The sequence below is a fragment of the Ahaetulla prasina genome, chromosome 7 (genome assembly GCF_028640845.1).
Source record: "Ahaetulla prasina isolate Xishuangbanna chromosome 7, ASM2864084v1, whole genome shotgun sequence".
Classification (NCBI taxonomy): Eukaryota; Metazoa; Chordata; class Lepidosauria; order Squamata; family Colubridae; genus Ahaetulla; species Ahaetulla prasina.
Window position 1 is genome coordinate 33,629,290 of NC_080545.1, and position 13,896 is coordinate 33,643,185.

At 34.2% G+C, this 13,896-nt stretch overlaps 1 protein-coding gene across 1 annotated transcript in view; it reads right to left on the reverse strand.

Moving 5' to 3' along the window:
• FOXP2 (forkhead box P2) overlaps positions 1-13,896 on the reverse strand; it is a 1,142,483-nt gene that overhangs the window by 83,743 nt on the left and 1,044,844 nt on the right. The window contains exons 17-18 of the mRNA XM_058190721.1: positions 5,143-5,356; positions 246-350 (exon numbers count right to left, since the gene is read on the reverse strand). Of these exons, the coding sequence (XP_058046704.1) occupies positions 246-350; positions 5,143-5,356 (319 nt within the window). The remainder of the gene's footprint in view (positions 1-245; positions 351-5,142; positions 5,357-13,896) is intronic.

The window sequence follows — 13,896 nt, forward strand, 5'->3', positions numbered from 1 at the left end:
GACTACAAGTTATTTTCTAGGAAAATTTCTGCAAAGAGGTAAGTTAAAAACTATGTTACTAAATTTTTTTAGAATTATTTTAGATAAAAGAAAGGGGAACAATTCTATTTGTGGAACAGGCTTTGGTGTTCTACTTGTGATATATTTTGCCAACTAAGCAATACCGCATATTTACAACTCAGTTTTATGTCTTAGTAATTTTATAACCTATAATCAAACTCCCCCCAAAAAAACAAGCAACTTACTTTAAAAACTGTCCAAAATCTTCACAAATACTTTCACATCCAGGCCATTTGCAAACTCCATGGCCATAGAGAGTATGAGAGGCTCCAGCCTCCTCATGTGATGAGCTGCAGTAAAATAATATGACATAAGATTCATCTCAAAAGCATAGCACTTGAATTTGAAAGGTTATGATAAGAGTCAAAAGGACCAAAACAGTAAAGCCTATGGTAATCACAAAAATCTAATTGTCCTACTGAAGTTTCATTTGCAAGTTCAAATCAGCTCAGAGAAGGAAAAAATCAGAAATGTTAATGAAAAATGAAAAGAAATACTGTATTGCATGGTATGCTCAGTTTTACTCTTGATTTCAAATTAACAATTTCATTATTAATAAAATGCATTATTAATAATAAAGACTTGATCCTTTTTGATAAAATGCACTATATTTTCAGTCTTTTGCTTCCGAGTTGAGACAAAATATTCTGAATTTATCCAATCCTTAGAATGAACTGTACTGATTCAAGCTGGTCTGAGTAACAATTGTCCTCTTTTAAGTTTATTTGCTTCTTCTCAGCCTAGGTTCAGCCATGCTTCTGCTGATCCTGTTTAAGATGGATGGGAAAGCATAGATAGGGTGAGAGGACCAGGACTGTTGCTGTAACCAACTGACAAATTACTGGAATTGCAGCCACAGATGGAAAATATCTGGCTGTCTCTCATAGGAAATTCCCCATCCCATTTAGGAGCCTTTTAGGGTGCTTTTATTTTTATTTTAAAGTAATAAAATGATATATAAGGGGGGAAGACAAATTTCCCTATCCTTTTTTTATTTTCAACTCATACCTCTTAAAAAATAAAAATATGTTTTTCCTTCCCCTTCCAAATATAGCCAGTTTGTTTATATGCAGAAAATTTGTATTTCCAATTAGATATTTTGTGTGTGTGTGTGATTTTGCTTACTCAGTTGAACATCTGTATACTACTAAAACTCTTATATGTAACCTTCAGTTGGTGAAATTGGAAAACACAGGGCAACGATTATTGAACCAAGCTAACTCAAATGCGCTAACCTACAGAATATGAGGATACAAGACTTCTCTGGGAATTAAATTTGGGAAAGCTGCTTCAGCACCACTGCGATTTCTGACTACACTTCCCAGAAACCTGTACGTTGCATGGTGCAAGGAAAATGGGAGGGCCACACCTCTGCTCTCTTTCCCACCTTCCTCTGGTTCATGCACCAATTGGCTGGAAGCAAACCTGACCATGGACTTGTGATTGGCTGCTTTGGAACCAAGGCTGAAGTTTAAAATATCTTAACAGTGGTGGATAGCAAGGGAAAGGCTCAGATGCCTGTTGGTGAGCTACAGGTGGCTGGGAACACCAATGGTTGACTTCTTTTTCTCCCTGGAGGGAAGGGGTCTTGGGGTCATGCTGGGATGGGGAGCAGAGGTGCAATTTTCCTCATGGTTCACAACTCCATTTATTCTTCCTCTCCACACTGCAAATGCCAGGCACTTTTGTGGGTCCGCTGAGGAAGAGGAGTAATTTCTAACGCTACCTAACGTTACCACAAGTAAAGTCAATGAGGAGCTGGTAGGAAGTTGAAAATCACTTACACCCACTGCATTTTTGTCTACCTGTGGTCACTGTTTCTCTAACTAGATAAGGAAATATCTCTGAAAGGATGACCCATTGGGGCACAGATTGAATAGTATATATTAACAGAGCTCCACTACTTTAAATCAAAGTTTCTTTTGCAGTTTTGTTACTGTTACATCCCCACCCCCATTTCCCAGATTATGGATGTCCTCCTTTTAAAAACCTAGATCTCAAAGGCCTGGAATGGCAGAGGAGCTACTAAGGAATGAAAGGAAAAGTAAGGCAAAATACGACAGCAAAACATGAGGATAATAACTACACAAAAGTTACTTTATTTAAGGTTGACCACTATTCCTGTGGTAGTAGCAATGCCACCAGCTGGCACTGTGAGGCTGAAAGAGGGCCCAGTGTTGAAGGAAGGATTCATAATACTCTGGAAATATCTGGAAATTATTGATATATATATATATATATATATATATATATATATATATATATATATATATATATATATATATATATATATATATACCATATTGATGGTCAGAAGGAACAGAAGCTTTTCCCTCCTGAGTTCTAAGTTGGTGGCACTGGTGTCCCAGAACACCAGCTGATGACCACAACCATTAAAGAAACCATTAAAGAAATATTAAATGTTTCTCTGAGGGTTCTGTAAGTTAGGGTGGCTATCAAGACACTATAAATATTTCAGTTTAACATAGTGGATGCTCAAGTACATACGTAGCTGTCATACAGATGCTGCTACAAAGAGCAGTAATAGGGATATTGTGCTGCTGAAGCCGCAAAAAAGGAAAATATTTGAAGGCATTAAACCTGATTCAACTATTGTTAAACGATGGCTTTGTATGATTACCCCTTTGATACAGTGGATAATGAAACTTTAAAGCAACTCTAGTTGCTTCTCCTTGACTAGGATCTTCTTGCACATTAGTAGCATTCTCTATATCACCAAAGTACTGAGGAAATTTTGATCTAGTGCAAATAGTACGTTCTGGCACATGCAAGAATTCATATCAGACATTTAGTTTAAGTTGAAGTAGAAGCTACATATCATCTCAAATAGAATACAAGGTAAGTGAGGCCATGGCAATCAGGTTTGAGAGCTGGCTATGAGGACAGTTACATTTCAACTATAGCTTCATGATCATAAAATTCATAGCTAAACATGCATGAGTTGTTCTTGCAGGTTTTTCTCATAGTACTTAGAGAACACTTGAACAAATGGGGTCTAATTTACAAAAGCACAGTCTAATTTGCAAAAGCATTCATCCATCATCTCTTTCCCCACTCTCCAATCCAAATCCTGTGGTATGGTTTCTTCCATGTCTAGTCCAATCATTTGATTGTGGCAATAAATAAATAAAGCTGACCATGGTTAATGACCTGGTTGGATTAGATAGTATTTAGGAGCCTAGAGCCCCTCTTTGAGGGAAATGGGCAGTTTAGAAATGTGAAATATCAATAAACAAGTGTGTGTGTGTGTGTGTGTGTGTGTGTGTGTGTGTGTGTACTTGTGCTAGGCAGAAGAATACTCATGGGTACATAGCTGCCTGTCTGATAGACAAGTCACTACTTTTACAACATTCCTCTTTACCCTGGGATTCATATCTTTCTAGTAACTGCAGATAAAAGAAGACAAATGTGTCCAATATACTTTGTATATATTATTGTACTTCATATAAGGATGCTGCTATAGCTACTGCAGGTTGTAAGTTATATATGTGACTGCTTCTGTGCCATTTTAACTAATACATTAAGATGTGAAGTGTAAATGATCTAATTTTCATATTGATGCTGAGCTTCAGGATGCACTTAAAACTGACTGTCCACAGGTATTACTGTAAGTAGTTTGAATTCAAATGGACATATGATTCCATTTAATTAACTTTATTAAACATAGTGTGGCACTATTATATTTGCTATTTTTTTGCAAACTTCATAAATGTTGTAAGCTATCCAGTTCGACAGTGAGATCGGTGGCATATAAATTTACTAAATAAATAAAATAAAAGAATAAATAAATAGATAAATATCACTGAGGTAAATCCTAGATATATCCTGCTATCAGAATTACAATATAATAATATAATATAATATAATATAATATAATATAATATAATATAATATAATATAATATAATATAATATAATATAATATAATATAATATAATATAATATAATATAATATAATATAATATAATATAATATAATATATTTATAGTCTTGCTACAACGCTTATATGTTTCAGAAATGATGTTATGTACAAACAATAGAATATAAGTACCAGATATGTATGCATGGAAGCAAAGAGAAAATGATACATTCAGATAAACAAATCTTGACAGTATATTATGCAATACCTCAAAAACCTTTTAAACTGCCATGGGTCTCTGTAGGCATTATTCTTGGTTGCCTTGTGAATATTGCTTATAAATATTATGGTCTTCAGTCCAGGTAATATTAGTTATGACTAATGTTGCAATGTTTGCTACAACAACTTTGAAGTTAATGAATAAACAGACTTATTCACCAATGTGCTAAAATCTATGTGCTCACCAATGTGCTAAAAAGCTTAGGTTCCCCTGTTAGTTGACTAATTACAAAAGACTGGAATTAGTGGCTTGGATCTAGAATCTCAATCCCCAAATGGTGTATTTGGATAGAATAAGATCCTGTGTGTCCAGTCCAATGTGCACAAGCAATTAACAATTTTGATCAGAATCACCAATAGCACACTACTGGTACCACTTCATAAATCTGTATGATGTCCTTTAGTTTCAGTGTGGCTTATGACCCTTAAACAAGATCACTTAAATAAAATAAGTCCAGTTTTATGTAGCGGCTTGAAGAGGTGGAGATCAGGCTTTAAATTTAATATGGCCGAATGAATTTGGTCCTTTCACAATCTCTTACTTTAACCCTCTAAGGATAAAGAGAGTAGAAATTCATGTATGCTGAATTATGCTCTTGGAAAAAGAATGGAGTAGAAATATAATTTTTAAAATTACATTGCATGATTGGCTTATTTAGAGAATCCCTCTTCCAGGGTCATCCTTGTGTGCTATAAGTCAGGAAAAAAAACATATCCAAAGAACAGTAACAAATCCCATAAATCAGACAGGGAAAGTATGATAGTTCTCTTCATTGGTAAAAATGGATTAAAATAGTCAATTTTTAAAACTAAATCAAAATGACGAGTTTCAAAGCAACAGCTTGCTCAATTTTAAGTTAATTGGGTGAGCCATACTGATGAATATTTATACCAGATGAAAAAGCAGATGAGTTCTCTTATTACCTGTCTCGTCTTGCATTTAAAACTGATGACTGTCCATTCACTATGGACTGATGAATTATTGGTGGCGATGCTTTGGAAGTGGTAGAGGAGGTAGTAGAAGAAGAATTGTTAGTAGTGAGGTCTAGCCCACCATGCTTAATGCCATTGTCTTCCATACTGTGAACTCCAGTAACTTCTTTCCATAACTGCTGAATCTCAGCAGGACTTAAGCCAGCTATAAAATGAAAGAGAGCTCCAATAATATAGGAAAGGGAGAGGTTCATATAATGAGCTCAGTATTGTTAATGGATTAATGCTAACAATAAAGATGATATAGTTTCCCAATATATTAACATGTAGTAAAATACAATTTCATTTTGCTAAATTTCAATTAAAGCCAATTAAAAGTCACCAACCTACATAATATAATCTCTATTGAAAACTTTGTTCAAGGATCAATAGGAGGAAGCTACAACCAACAACAGCAACTACTATTTGAAAAACAGGTATTAAAACAAATATTTAGATGAGATTTTACATAGCCTTTGGAATATTTTCTTACTTCTGAAGCATGGCTAAATGTATATGTATGCAAAAATCACAACTTTCTTTCCAAAACTTAAATGATAAACTAAAAATTAAAAAGTGGCTTTAATACAAATGCTAGTATCCACAAGCTCATTTCAGAAAAAAATTAAATACAAGGAAAGAAATTAAAGATTTTCAAAAGATTAAGGGCAGGATTTCAGCTAATATGTTATTTTTGTCTCATGAATTAAATTTTTATTTAATTTTAAACTTCAATTAAAAATAATTTCTAAAAGGAAATTGTTTTAATAGAAGAACAATATTTTAATGGTTACTGCTCCAAGTGTGCCACTTCAGCAGAGAAGAAATGAGAGAAATGAATAGCAGAGTTTCACGAATTAGCACAACAAGACAACCAGCATTACTTTGACCAAATTTACTTAACACATTTCTGATCATTTTGGTTTTGTTTTGTTTTTTGCTGAAATATACATTCTATCTTTTCTTTTACTATTTACAATGTTTTCAAGAATGCAGTATTTCATTTCAGTTATTCAAATGGACATCATTAATTTTATAAGCAAGACTAACATTTTATAAGCAATTGCATGTCAATAATGTTAAATAAATTGAATATTAATTTTAGAAAAAAGAAACATTTCAGTGCAGGCTTGCCTATCTTCTATCAGAAATTTGTTCCATAGAATGGAGATTCTACCTGCATCTGCAGATAAGGCAATGAAGACTGACAAAATTAGCATCACAGTATAACAATGCAAAATCTAGCATTTATGTATTTTGGTATAATGCCACAACACAAGTATAAAAGGACGGAGCTTTCATCGTGAAGTCAAAATTCAGTTTTCATAATTGGCCTTCAATATGATTAAGAACAGATGTCTTTGGTCACTATGAAGTATTCTAGCTCCTCCCATACCTCTATAGCCAATATAGCAGAATAGCTTAATCAGAGTGAAAAAGTGTTGAGGCTATAACAAAGAAGATAACCCCTTAAATATTATTGATTAGAGCTTTTTAGGACCCCCTCTTCCTGAACAATGATTATTGGCTAATAAGGTCATAGTTGTCAGCGTACCACCAATAAATGTGAACTTAAGAAGCTAAGTAAATTGTGTACTGGATTGAAATATGTAATAACAATAGCACTTAGACTTATATACCCCTTCACAGTGCTTTTACAGCCTAACTAAGCTAAGCATTTTACAGAGTTGGCATATTGCACCCAACAATCTGGGTCCTCATTTTACCAACCTCGGAAGGATGGAAGGCTGAATCAACCTTGAGCCTGGTGAGATTGGATATGCCAAATTGCAGTCAGCAGAAATAGTCTGCAGTACTGCACTCTAACCACTGCGCCATTGCGGCTCATAATCACACTTAGTTGGAACTATACAAGAGAAGTTAATAATAGTCTAATATTGAGGATATTAATGAATAACTATTGTGACAAGGCTATTGTATCTGGGAAAAATTTTAGCTCTCATACCAACTGATTTAATACAAATGTTCTTTGCTTTCTGAAGATAAATCAACAAGCACTCTCTACTAAATACTAATTTAATCAATTCCTATACTGAAACAAAGGGATGTCAGTTTTACCAGGTTTCACATTTATCTTATTTGCTTACTGATGCACTGAAGTAACCCATTTCAGTTGTGGATTATTTGACTCAGAGAAGTAGAACTGCCATTCACTAGTGTATTGATAATATCTCATTCTAATCCCCAACAGCCATTCCCAGAAGTTTCATATAGACAATAAAGAGCATTTGGAACAAACTTCTTGGCAACTCCTCATAGATGCAATCTTTCAATACCAACTCTTCAACCTTGAAAATAGAAATGTAACAAGTGCAACAAATTCTAGAGAAATTGATCCAAACAACCTTTTTCTTTATTAAAAACTGCTGACAAATGAAATAGCAAGACTATTCCCCTAAAAGGGAATAGTGGCTCAGTGGCTAAAACACTGAGCTTGTCGATTGAAAGGTCGGCAGTTCAGCGGTTTGAATCCCTAGTGCCGCATAACGGGGTGAGCTCCCATTACTTGTCCTAGCTTCTGCCAACCTAGCAGTTTGAAAGCACATTAAAAAAAAGGCAAGTAGAAAAATAGGGACCACCTTTGGTGGGAAAGTAACAGCGTTCCATGCGGCTTTGATGTTTAGTATGCCGGCCACATGACCATGGAGACGTCTTCCGACAACGCTGGCTCTTCGGCTTTGAAACGGAGATGAGCACTGCCTCCTAGAGTCGGGAACGACTAGCACATAGGTGTGAGGGGAACCGTTACCTTTACCTATTCCCCTACCCCTAGACCTCCTTTTCCTAAAAGTCCTCCATTACACTGAACAAGAATATTTTCTCTTTCAAAATCAGATTTGATCCCAAATTAGAAAGGATAAAGATGACCAACATCCACCAAAAACACTGGCAGTTATGCTACCACAATGCCAAAGGAAACAGAAGATGACATTTTTAAAGTCTACAACTGTATACCAAGTAAGACTAGGATGTAACTGACTGATCAGAGTGTATGGATTAGGCACCATCTGAATCAGCATAACTATAATCTGATTGATGGCCCTTAAATCCTGACAGAAAGGATAAGAGCAATCGGGTTTTTTGACAGGTCATATTGGTGTATTGTAAGCCCTAATGATCTCCTTAATGAGCCCATAAGTAAGGAAGTTTTCAATAATAGATTTCAAGTCCTGCAAAGCTTCAACATTAATAGGGGTGATGGTGCACAGAAAGAGACTGTGCATCGCAAAAGAGGTATTTCAACAGGAGATGCATTATTAGCCAATCCAGCAGACAGTTGAGAACTGAGCGGGATGCCCCAGTGTCAATAAAAAATGACCCAGATCTCCCTCTGACTTGGATTTTTACTAGGGATGCAGATGGAGGCATTTGTGAAAGGGCTGGGAGACAAAAGTCTCCCTGACTATGTTCCCCTAATATCTCTGACAAAAGATGGGGTGGGGAGCAGACTAGGTATACAAAGGGCATTGCCTGCTCCAGTAGGTAAATTTCTTAGACATCCTGCATTGGCTGGGCGGCAGGGAAAATGATTGTGGTTGATTATTTTGAGTAGCCTCAAAGCTAGAAACCTGGAGATCATTACCTTTTTCCTGACAAGACATCCTCACCCATCTTTTCCATGATAACCCCAATGTGTGCTTGCATGTAATTCTCTCAAAAGGATCCATAACTCATGTACTGAGAGAAGGTTTTTTTTAACCATCTTTCTCTCACCTAGTCCCCTGGTAAACAGCACCTCTGTGCCTATTTTGAGTAGTATATGATGGATATGGTGGAGAAAATTGAGAGAGGATAAGTAGGCACACATACCAAGGAGAAAGGGGGCCTGAGGCAGCAGATTTGGTGGTATAATTGGTAAGACTATTTCCTCAACTGTATTTACTGTCATCCTTACTGTGGACCCTTACATGTGTAACAGCTACTTTGTAGATATCCATCTTTGCATGGATGTTTATTGCCCCATATTTAATGGGATTTCCTTGCACAGTTAATAACCCATCCTCTTTCCATAAGGTGCCAAGGACAAATACCACTCCAAAAGCAAATTTGCTTTCAGTATAAATATTGCACCTTCCGCCAACTCCAAAGCTTAGTCAAGGTGATAAGTTCAGCTTTCTGAGCTGAAGCTCCAATTGGGAGAGCCAGCTTATTGTTCTCCCTGACATATAAAGCTGCTGCCATCTGTATACAGATTCTTGTCTGCATCCTCAAGGTCAATCAAAACTGGGTGCCCAGAAAACACCTCAGAAATAGTTTGAACACAATCATGTGCAATATCTTGTTCCAGTTGGAGAAGAAAGGTGGCAGAGTTAAATTGGGTGCTCTGTTTAACAAATGTGAGGATTATCTAGAAGAGCAATTTGATATTTTTCCAAGTGACTTGCCATTAGCCAATGATTCCCTTTAATTCAAGCAACTCTGCTATGGAATGGGAGTTTTCAATAATGATGGTGGCGCAAAAGGTTAATTGTTCAGCAGTATTTCAACATTTAGACCAATCATCAGAATTATTAGAATCAATACAAATATAATCCCCCCTTCATACTTTAAGCACTACGCAGAAGAATGATTGAACGGTAGGCTTAGCAGTGACATCATTTGAGCATTGTTTCTTAGGGCAATGCTCTGACATGGAGAGGGGCAAACAATATATGCAACAACAAAAGAAAAGTATTAGAAAGGTGATAAAGAGCAAAAGCAGAAAAAAATTCTTCAAACCAGGAGTGAACTCTTTCTTGGAATGCATAAATAAGTGTTTTTTTTTAAATCTGCGGGCCCAGGAAGAGCAATTCTAGGAAGAGAGAAGGTTTTAGTCTCTTTTGCTTGGGAGAAATCAAGTAATTTATCTTGATTTTCTGAAGCTCAGTTTCAGAAGCTGGAAATTTGATTCATATCCTAGTAACTAATTTAATAATTCTATATCTAGAGAAGCCACACATTTTAAACACCAGAACCATATTAAACTTCTATTTTTAAAAATGATAATTGAATATTTATATAAGAATCTTCACATGAGTTCAAATTCCTGCTTGTGCATTTATACTATAAGAAAAAAAATTACTGAAATCATAATATGACTCTTCATTGAATTCTCTGTAACACCCACAATCTAAATATTTCTCATTCTTGGAAGTTTCAAGCTTAGTTATTAAAACTGAGATAAAATATTTAACTTAAAGCTAGACATGAGTGGAGGATCAACCTTTCTTCATTCTTGAATTACTGAACTGAGGAAAACCCTACCTGGAATATAAAATATGTAGTGGATTTGTTATCTATCTTTTAAATTGGTATGTTTTGATTTCACCTTGAAGAGTGAGTTGCTAGTAATAGGGATGAAATCATTCAGTGGCTATCCATTCCAATTTCTCAGTTAGAGAATGTACTGTAAACATGTACTGTATATTTTCCTGTGCCTTATAATAACAACAGGTGTGTACTTGCAATTTCCATTACTTTAAACTACATTTAGTTTGGAGCAATGCAACTAGTTCATTTTGGGCTTTTTTTTTACTTTTTGTTCTTTAAAAGATACATAAATGTAAGTCAATAATAAAACCCTTTCCCACTGAATTGTATATCTTTTAATCTGGACCAAAAATGTACTAATTCTGCCCTACTTATACTTGGAAGGATTTGATCTCATTATAAATTTGAAGAACATATGGATAAATTCATATGACTTTCACCTGCATTGACTTTATTGCAAAGTGATGAAATTTTGTGATTAATTAAAATTATTCAATTAATCAAGATTATCAGAATTTTTAACATTTGCAGAAATCTCATTTAATAACACTGAAGTTCTGAACCATACCTGACTCTAAGCTTCATCTTAAATGTACATTACATTTACGCCCTTTAGGACAAAGATGTATGACATGCACACACCTCTCAAAAAACTGTCCTCTCTATTGAATTGTAATTTTTCATGGGAGAATTATGGAATTTGTGGTGTGTAATAAGTTGCTGTTGTTTCTCCAAGGATATGCATGTCTGCTGAGTTATAGTCATTTTTAATTCTTATATTGTCAAACAACAAGAATGATTTATTCATTCATTCTGTAGTTGATTCCAATCTAATCTGGCAAACATTCTGAGATGAAAATTATATCAAAAGTAGGATATACTTGTTATTGGAAAGACTACATCTGTATCATCTCCATACAGAAAAGTGCAGTTGTGAAGGAGAAACACTATATTAGCCATAACTCCATAGTAAAGAACAAAAGTATTTTACAACCAGAAGATGTAGCACTCTCCTTTCATAAATGTAAATTGTTTATGGTAAAAAAAATTATGTCAAAAGTGGCAATGCAAAAGGAATCTGTATGTAGTGTATTCAGTTAAAAAAACTGAATATACTACATATGCCAAAACAGTTCTCAGAGAACTTGCTTATTCCCATCAGTTTCCATCCTATACCCCTAAGCTGTGACATCTACTAAAAAAATTGAAATCATGGAAAATTATTAATTAAATTATTTTCAATTATGAAAATAACAGAAAACATGCTAAAGAAGTATTAAAATTCTGCTTTTGCAGTTTATTTTAAAGCATCAATGATATTGGTTGAATTGAGTAATACTTATAACTCGATGATATTAATATGTGCTATGTTTGGATAGATTCACACATCCTTGGCCTAAAATATCTAAACAAAAACAACGTATTATAGAAAAAATAGAATATAAAGGTAAAGAGAGATATCAACAGGATATAATTAAGAAAGCTTTCTTAGAATATTATACAAATTTATATGCTAAAGATAAAATATTGAATATGGATATTGATAATTATTTGAAAGATTATAAGGTCAAAAGTGTAACTCTAGAACAAAGGGAAGAACTGAATCGGCCTATAACTTCTGAAGAAATTATTTTGGTAATTAAACAATTAAAAATGGGGAAAACTCCTGGTACAGATGGCCTTACAGTAAGTTATTATAGGAATTTACAGGATGAGATGTTAGGTCCACTTAAGGAATTATTTAATCAGATACAATTAGGAGGGGGAATTCCCCCTTCATGGAGAACTTCTTTTATCTCATTGATACCAAAAGAGGAACAGGATTGTTCTAAACCTGGGAATTATAGGCCAATTTCACTTTTAAATAATGATTATAAGATTTTTGTTAAAATAATAGCAAATAGATTAATGTTAGTTTTACAACGAAGAATTTATACTGATCAATCTGGATTTATAAAAGGGAGACAGATGAGGAATAATGTTAGGCAGATTGTTAACTTATTGGAATATTTAGAAAAGAAAAATTTTATTCCAGCAGCATTTATCTTTTTGGATGCAGAGAAAGCTTTTGATCGATTGCATTGGGATTTTTTATTTAAACTAACAGAAAAAATGCAATTTGGAGATGGTTTTGTAAGAATAATTAGGGCAATTTATGGAGAGCAAACAGCCCAGATAATAATTAATGGTAGCTTAACAAAAGCTTTTAAGATTGTGAAAGGAACAAGACAGGGATGTCCTTTATCACCATTACTGTTTATTTTAACTCTGGAGCCATTATTGGATAAAATACGAGAATCAAAGGAGACAGAGGGAATTAAAGTTAGACAACATGAATATAAACTGAGAGCTTTTGCAGATGACTTGGTGATTACTTTAACAAATCCTATAAATTCAAGTATATCTCTGTTGGAAATAATTGATTGATATGGAAAGGTTTCAGGGTTTAAGGTAAATCAGAATGAAACAAAAGTGATAATAAAAAATATGACCAGACAACAGAAAGAAAAATTAGAGGAAATAACAGGATTTGAGATTGTAAAAAAGGTTAAATATTTAGGGGTTTATATTACACCATCAAATGTCAAATTGTATAAGAATAATTATGAGGTGTTATGGCAAAAAGTTCAGAAGGCTCTGATGGTTTGGAAAAAATTGCAGTTATCGTTGTTGGGGAGAATAGCTGCTATTAAAATGAACGTTTTACCTAGATTTTTATTCCTCTTTCAGATGATACCAATAATTAAGAAAGATAAAAATTTGGAGGAATGGCAGACTGGAATTAATACATTTATATGGGAAGGTAAAAAAGCCAGGGTTAAAATGAAAATAATTCAAGACTCACGGGAAAGGGGAGGTTTAAAAATGCCTAATTTTAAATTATACTATGAAGCAGCTGTTCTCTCTGCAATAAGTGATTGGTTTAATCTAACAGAGGAGAGAATTTTGAATATAGAAGGTTATGATTTATTATATGGATGGCATGCATATTTAATTTATGATAAAAAAGTGGATAAGGCTTTTAAAAATCATGTGTTAAGAATTGCTCTCTTGCGTGTCTGGAAGAAATATTTTTATAAATTAAATTATAAGGTTCCTATGTGGGCAAGTCCTAGACATACAATAGAGAATATAAATTTAGAACAGAATCAGGAAATGATTACATATAAAGATCTTTTATATACTGAAAGCGGTAGCTTGCAATTAAAATCCTTGCATGTATTAAAAGAAGAAGGGAAAAATTATACTTGGTTTCAATACGGGCAACTACATGCTACATGGAATGAAGATCAGAAAATTGGTATAGTCCAGAATGAGGAAAATTTGATAAAGCAAATTAGAAATCAATCTCAGGAGCATATAAAGAGATTGTATAATGTCGTACTTGAAATAGATTCTGAAAGGGATTTGGTAAAGGACTGTATGATAAAGTGG